Below are 8,051 nucleotides of genomic sequence, written 5' to 3' on the forward strand. Positions count from 1 at the left end.
ATGTTTTAATATTCAAGCTTTTTTTCATTTTTTTTTAAATAATGTCAAAGCTATCAGCGAGGTATACGTTGACAATAACTGTATCTAGATTCTAGATGTGATTCAAATTACGTCATTGACGACACTTTAACAAAATTTCTCCAAGAGATAGTGATTTTCGAGATGATTTGTTAGTAAAAATTGATCTATTTAAAATATGGTTTTTGACAACACATAATTTGTACTTTTGGCCTACTTTATTTTAAAAATCAAATGAAACTTTAAAACAAAAAATAAGAAAAAAAAGATATTTTTTTTCAAATATATAATATATATTTTTTAAGTCAAAATGATAGTGACTAGTTTCACTGTAGCACAAATACAAATTGTAATAAACTATTAAAAGAAAATCAGACCACAATTTTAATAGAGCGCAGCCCATATATCGACGCAAGATTAGCAAATAATTTTTACTTTAGGTCAATTAAAGCAAACATTTTTTATTTAAGACTGGGATGTGTGTCATTGATATTCTAACAAAAAAAAAATAAGTTTCATGTTAAAATATAGTTTTTAAGAACACATATTTTGTTCTTTTGACTTTATTTCAAAAGCGTCAAATAAAACATAAAAAAATAGTATTGGGATATAAAAACATCTAAAATCTCTCTAGAAAATATTTTTTATAATTAAAAGTTTGTAGGTAGTCTGGATCTGGAAGCGATCTTTTAGTCCGCTTTATTAAAATAGTGACTAGTTTTATTGTTACATCAATGTAATTGTAAAAACTATAACTATCAAACAATTTTAATAAAGCGCAACTCATCTCAACTTGACACTTGCAAATACTTTTTTCTTTAAATCTACTTTAACAAATACTTTTTTAATTTGAAAATAATTAAAATCAAGGTCCGTAAGACACCTAAATATTAACAAAAAATCGAATTCAAAAGTAAAAACATTCAAAAATCCAGAATAAAAACATCAAAATGTAAAAGCATAGCAACAGTTTCATTGTTAAAAATTTTCAGTTACAAAGAAATACTTAACCCATGTGTTGTCCATTTTTTTGCGTTTGACTATACATTTTTATTTAGTTTTTAATAATTTATTGAAATTTTGTTTTTATGAATAAGTTATAAGAATTTTAATCAATTTTTTTCTAAATAATTGAATTAATTTTTTCGCAGCAGAGTTACTTGATCCTCATTTAAACAAAGTAAAACACCTCAACCTTTCACTTTTCCCCCTCAATTTTGCTCCCTGCCCTCCCCCTCGTCCTCCTGCTGCCCCAACCCGCCCACAATCGCCGGATGGTAATAATTAAAATACGGAAACAACTGCATCGAATTCGAATACTGCTGACACAGACTCAGCATCGACTCGTGCAAACTCTTCGGATACTTCGGCAGCCCCCCTTTCAGCTGATCATAAATGAAAAAATCAGCTTTGGGCTCGGCATAAAACGCGCCTTTCTGGTACACCGGCCCTTTCTGTTGCAGGAAAAGCGGCACGTCGTCCTTGACCAGCACTTTGACCGCCACTTTCCGGGCGTTTTGGTTCATCATCGAGCTTTCCTGCAACTGGAGTTGTTTCCGTTTCGTCTTGTAGCGCCGATTCTGGTACCAGATCTTCACTTGGGTTTCGGTGAGTTTCAGGGCTTGGGCCAAGTCGGCTCTTTCAGGACCGCTGAGGTAGCGCTGCTGGCTGAAACGGCGCTCCAATTCGAAGACTTGCGCGTGAGTGAAAGCGGCGCGTGAGCGTTTCTTGCGTCCGGGTTGGCTGGGGTCGCGACCGGACTCCTCGGATTGGCTTGCCGGGATGAAGTCCGGGGAGAGGGTCGCGATTCCGGACAAAGGTTCTGAAACAACACAAAGTTTGCAACAAACAACTATTTTCATCAAAAAAACGATCTATTTCATTTTTTGTTGCATTATTAAAAAATTAATACATGGAAAATGCTTTGCCTTAAATAAATTATCGAAAAAAAAATTGAAGCAAATAAAACATTTTATATAAACTGGTGTTATAGTACACATAGTTCAAAAGACAGAAAAACTTCCTAAGGGCTTAGTAGCTTAGTTGATAAGTAATTAGATAAATAAGACAAATAGTTTTCATGTGTTGTTTTTGTTGTTAGTTTCAAACAAAGATTTTTTTATAATCCTGAGCCTTTTTAACAAATAAAATAAGAGTAAATAAGAAAAAATAGATATGGAAAAAAGCACGAGCAGTACTTTTATTCCGCTTTGTCGAAATAGTGATTAGATGGTTAAATGCGTCTACTATTGTATTCTCAAGAACATCTGTTCTGATCACAATTTTAACAAAGCGCATGTTAAATCTTGACCGGCAAGCGTTAAATTAAATTTCTTATTAAAATTGGCAACATTGAACACAAAAGACAATAAGCACTTGTTGATTTTTATTTCTATTATTGTTTCTACTTTAAATGTTGTCAACTTAATGTCAAAATCACAAGCCAATTTGACCATTGAACGCCTGGTACTTTTTTTGTATGTTTCTTTAACTTGTAATTTCAAAATGAACAAAAATTATGCAAAAATAGATATAAAAATCGTTTCATAAACAATAATTTATTATAATCATACAATAATTTATTTATTATCATAAACAATAATTTATTTTTTTCTAAATATAAGAAAAAAAATCTAGTTTAAGTACAACTACCATAAAGAGTGTTAATGACTTTTAAATTAAGTTGGCAAAACTGAAAAATATAAGATCAGTTTTAAATGTCTCAAAGTTATTTGATATCCTACACGTTATCAACAACTATAATTATATGAAAATAAAGTTACATCTTAAAAATGACAAAATTAAACCTATTTGCAACTCAGTTTAATAGAAATAATTTTATCAATACTTAAATATATACAAATTGACAACATACCTACTATTCCTTGCACTTTTTGCTTATTGGACTTTACTAAGATTGTGATACGAACTTTTACTATCTTGGTTAGGTAAATGAAGAAAAATTTGCTTTAATTTGCTTTTTAAAACGCCGTGAATATAAAGAAAAATATAACAAATAGAAAAAAAAACATCTTTATAACCCGAAAATATTCGTCAAGAAATGTTAAAATTGTGTTCAATTTTATAGTGGAAACTGTTAAAAGACTGTTTTAGAAAATTGTTCACAAAATTATTTAACACAAAGAGAGTAGAATTGTAAGTAGTTTTAGAAATGTCTAAAATGTCTAAAATCGAAAAGAAAACATCTAATAAGAAGATCAAGGTTACGTGATATACGTTGTCAATAACTATTTTCAGACAGTAAAATTGTGACACTGTAGTGCCATCAAATTTTTCCAAAATACATAATTTAATTCATATATTTATTATGTAGATAAACTTATTGATAAGGTATTACAAGTCATTTTACCTTCTTCAGCTATACTTAAATTGTGATTCAAACTATTGTTTATTATTTTAATATGACGAAAAAAATTTTTATAAAACGCCTAAAAACATATGAAGAAAAATGTAAAAAAACTTAGTTTTGAAAACTGAAAACATTAATCTATAAACAGTCTAGAAATATTGAAGTAGTTTTGTAGTTGGAAAAGAATTTTAGTGAATTTTAGTTCAAAGAGAAAATTAAAAACAAATTAAATATTTAAACTTTTCTGTAGGCAGTTAATAAATACTAAAATAGTAACAAGATTTATAGTTAGACAAATTTCATAAATTCTAAAACAAATTACACATACAGCAAAATAAGAACATACAAAGTATCTCAAATGTCGCAGGCAGAATAAGTAGACTTCACTTGCAAAAAAATTAGTTATTTAATTGACAAAGTTACAAATAATCTTGTCAATTGTGAATAAGTGTCAAAAACAAAAGGTGTAGAAAAGTAAAATCAACCCAAAATTCAATTTTCTAAGAAAATTATAGCCAAAACTAAATAATTCAAGGTTTAAACAAAGTATGTACAAAAAATTGTAAAAAACACAATCAAAAATGTGGCATAAGCAAGACTCGAAAATTATAATTCAAGTAAAATTCCAAATTATAAGTCAAACACATAAATCAAAAACGTTGGGCAAATTGCTAAAATCGTCAAAACTATTCAAAATTGTAACAGAAACAGGGCAAGTAAGTGATGTCACTGCCACTGTCACTTTTCCTAGTCTCACTTTATTAATAATCTATAACTTTTGACAACGTATCTTAAAACTTTCAATAAAAATTAGAAAAATAACTTATTATTACAATAAAAAAATTGATCAAAAATTCAAAATTTTTTCAGAATTTTCGATTTCAAGCTTTCTTTTTCTGTTTATTATTCTGTCAAGAATTGTCTCATAACTTTTTTAATATGCCAATTAAAAATTGGCTCATTTGTAGAACCGCGTCGCAATCGCAATAAAGTGCCCCCATTTCCTCTATAAATAAAATCCGAAATCATTTTCCATTGAATATTTTCACACCAAAGCACCAACGCATAAATTCAAAATTTTATTTCCCTTAGAAAAACACACAAAACCCACCCAATTTCCCCTTTCTTTGTCTTGGAAAAATCATTTCGTTTTTCACAAAATTGACGCAACTCGACCGTAATGTGTTTTAAATGATGTCATAAATCTCACCCCATCCCACAAAAACCCACTATTCGCCAACCAATTACCGAAATTAAGTAACGCAAAGTGCAAAAAGCTTTTAAGCTAAAAGCTCCACTGTGGGTACCACCACGTACCATGATGCCCAGTTATTGTGTCACGAGTGTGCCATCCCGATTTCTTTATTGCCACAAAAACACGCATTTACAGTTTTTGAGACATTCTGTATGTTAAAAATGTAATTTGACCATAAAACTAAGCACTATTTTAGTAGAGCACAGTGAAACTTTGCTCCCGTGAGACATGTCAAGTCTGTTATTTTTTCTCTTTGTCTGCCCTGTGGCCGTTGTATTAATGCGTCCTTCTCTAGCATTAAAAATTATAACAGTTCTTGGAGCTTTACATTTTTTTTGACATTTTAAAATAAATTAAATATTATAAAGTTTTGACACTTTTTTACGTCTTATTTTGTGTCACTTACTAAATTTGCTTAAAAATCAACATTACATTAAACATAAAACGAAGCACTATTTCAATAGAGTAAATTAAACTTTGTTTCAACTCTGTTGTTTCCTTTCTTTGTCTACCTCATAATCATTGTATTAATGTGTCCTTTTCTAGGAGTGCGCTATTAAAAACTATAAAATTATAACAGTTCCGGGGACTTTATGATTAGTTTTTTTTAATATTCTACATATTATCAATTTTTTTTTAACAATCTGCTTGCTTCTTACTAAATCAGTTTTCGTCGTTTACTAGATTTGCTTAAAAATCGATATTAACTTTATTTTTCTTTCTTTATTTTTTTAACTATAAAACTAAACATTATTTCAACAGAGCAAATAAAACTTGGTTCCTGTGGGGTATACAAAGTTTTTCCTAGTCTATTATTTCCTTTCTTTGTCTACCTCATGATCGTTGTATTAATGTATCTTTCTCTAGCAGTGTGCTATTAAGAATTATAACAGTTTTTGGGACATTATGAATGTTTTTCCTTTTTTACATATCAAAAAAAAAGTTAAATTTTTTTGCTTCTTACTGAGTCACTTCGCGTCACTTATTAGATTTGCTTAAAATTGAATATTACATTAACCATGAAACTAAGCATTATTTCAATAGAACGAAATAAAACTTTGTTCCCGTAGGGTATACAAAGTTTTTCTTAACGTCAAGTCTGTTATTTCCTTTCTTTGTCTACCTCATAATCCTTGTATTAATATATCCTTCTCTAGCAGTGCGCTATTAAGAATTTTAACAGTTTTTGAAACTTTATGAATATTTTTTTACTTTTTTTAAAGAAAAATTAAAAAACTTTTTTTGCTTCTTACTGAATCACTTTGTGTCGCTTAGTATAAAACGAAACATTATTTCAATAAAGCAAAGTAAAACTTTGTTCTTGTGAGGTATACAAGTTTTTCCTAACGTCGAGTCTGTTATTTCCTTTCTTTGTCTACCCCATGATTGTTGTATTAATGAATCCTTCTCTTGCAGTGAAGAATTAAAAGAATTTAAAAACTAAAACAGTTTTTGGAACTTTATGAATATTTTTTTACTTATTTACACATCAAAAAAAAATTTAAAAACTTTTTTTGCTTTCTACTGAGTCACTTCGCGTCGCTTACTAGATTTGCTTAACATTGAATATTACATTAACATAAAACAAAGCATTATTTCAATAGAGCAAAGTAAAACTTTGTTCCCGTGAGGTATACAAAGTTTTTCCTAACGTCAAGTCTGTTATTTTCCTTCTTTGTCTACCTCATGATCGTTGTATTAATGTATCCTTCTCTAGCAATGCGCTATTAAGAATTATAACAGTTTTTGAAACTTACTTACTTTTTTCTATACTTATCAAAAAAAATTTAAAACTTTTTTTGCTTCTTATTGAGTCACTTCGCGTCGCTTACTAGATTTGCTTAAAAATCAACATCACATTACGTCTCTAGTGCCAAAAAGAAGAAAACAAAAGCAATCAAACTGAATTTTTTGATAAAAATAATTTTGCAAAAAAACTTGTTTTTGGATTTTTTCTAGATTGTTGGATTTCTTTACTTGCCTTGTGTTTTGCTGGCTTTGGACATATCCAGGGCCTTCTCTTGCATTTCCTCCTCCTTGCACTTGTTGTGTTTCAAAATATCGTTAATCGAAAAGGGCGTAACCGACCCGACACAAATCTTATCATTTTTGGAACTGCCGCACTCTTCATCCATTATCACTTTTGGGCCGAAACGTCGCCCTCTTCGTCTTCCTTGAACAAATTCTGAAGTAAAACTGACTGACGTTCATCATCTAAATTACTCCTGACACCACTCATGTGCTTCCATCGGCCACGAGACTCGCTCCATCCTCGTCGCCCCCATGTCGAGCCTCTCCTCGTCTCGTTTTTTCGCCGATACTTTGATTTGTCGAGGGTGGGACTTGACTTAATTCTTTAAACGCTTCTTATCCAATGTTGGACGACCGCTCAATCAATTCCGATCGGAATTATTTTTGAAAACGGTGAACGTGATTGTTTGGAAAACCGGAAATTTGACTGTGCTTTTCATCAACTTAATAACTTTTGTTTAATTCGAGGGAAAATTATGAGGAGGCACGTGCTCGACAGGAAATGGAAGACAATGTTTTAGTTGGGAACAATTTTGTTGCAAGCTAATGATAGTTTTGATTGATTTTGAGGGCATTTGCGAGAGGGTTGAGGTGGATTATTAGAGAAATAGGACTCGGGTTTCCAGAAATTTAATCACGCTGAAAGGAGACTTGAAATCGATATTTTCCGAATATTTTTGACAATTCATTTTTCACAAATTTGATCAAATTAATAATAATGAGTAGATTAATAAAACACTTAGTACCTGTTTGTAATTGTGCATTTTAGAATAGCTTTTAACTAATAAAAATTACATCAGTTACTATTTTAAAAATATCATAAATGAAGAAACGAGTTAAAAATATTAAAATGCTTGCAAAGTGTATCAAAATTCTTCAGATTGTTTAATTCTAAATAATTTATTATTATACAAATTATTACTACAATCAGATCTATATGAGTTTTTATTGCATAAATAGTAAAACAAAAAAACTAGTCACTGTTTATTTTCATGTGTAAATAAATTTTTGTTCTTTTCTCTTTAACTTTTACCTTCCAAATAAGTTTCGAACAAGAATTAGTCAAAGTTTTTAATTCCAAAAAGTCTAATATAAAAAAATAATGCAGATACAGATATGACTATAGTTTCTTACTGCTCGGTTGAAATAGTGGTTAGATTTGCTATTTTGCGATTACCAAGAAATAAATAAATTTATAACAACATTTTTAACAAAGCGGCTTAAAACTGGTTTCCAAAATAATAACGAAAATGAAAAATATAGTAGGTATCTATTTATTTTTTTTTATTTTAAATTATTCAAATTTTTGATATTTTGTTTAATTTTTCAATAATAGATTTTATTAAATTTTGATTTTATGCTAATCTAAAGTGTATA

The 8,051-nt window shown here is 29.5% G+C and overlaps 1 protein-coding gene across 1 annotated transcript; it reads right to left on the reverse strand.

Annotated features, from left to right (window-relative positions):
• Positions 1–636: 636 nt before the first annotated feature.
• LOC123015456 (homeobox protein Nkx-3.2-like) lies at positions 637–6,817 on the reverse strand. Its single transcript, XM_044415188.1, has 2 exons — positions 6,625–6,817; positions 637–1,840 (listed from the first exon to the last, which is right to left on the reverse strand). The coding sequence occupies exons 1-2, from the start codon at positions 6,776–6,778 to the stop codon at positions 1,230–1,232; spliced, it is 765 nt and encodes a 254-aa protein (XP_044271123.1). The 5' UTR covers positions 6,779–6,817; the 3' UTR covers positions 637–1,229.
• Between the last annotated feature and the right edge of the window lie 1,234 nt (positions 6,818–8,051).

The sequence above is a fragment of the Tribolium madens genome, unplaced genomic scaffold (genome assembly GCF_015345945.1).
Source record: "Tribolium madens isolate multiple individuals breed KSU strain unplaced genomic scaffold, Tmad_KSU_1.1 Scaffold_19;HRSCAF=116;Tcas5.2_LG9, whole genome shotgun sequence".
NCBI lineage: Eukaryota > Metazoa > Arthropoda > Insecta > Coleoptera > Tenebrionidae > Tribolium > Tribolium madens.

Excerpts from the sequence above, each read along its gene's own strand:
- LOC123015456 (XM_044415188.1), bottom strand. The coding sequence starts at position 6,778 with ATGGATGAAGAGTGCGGCAGTTCCAAAAATGATAAGATTTGTGTCGGG. Across the intron at positions 1,841-6,624 it reads CAAAGCCAGCAAAACACAAG|AACCTTTGTCCGGAATCGCG; the intron begins GCAAGTAAAGAA and ends GTGTTGTTTCAG.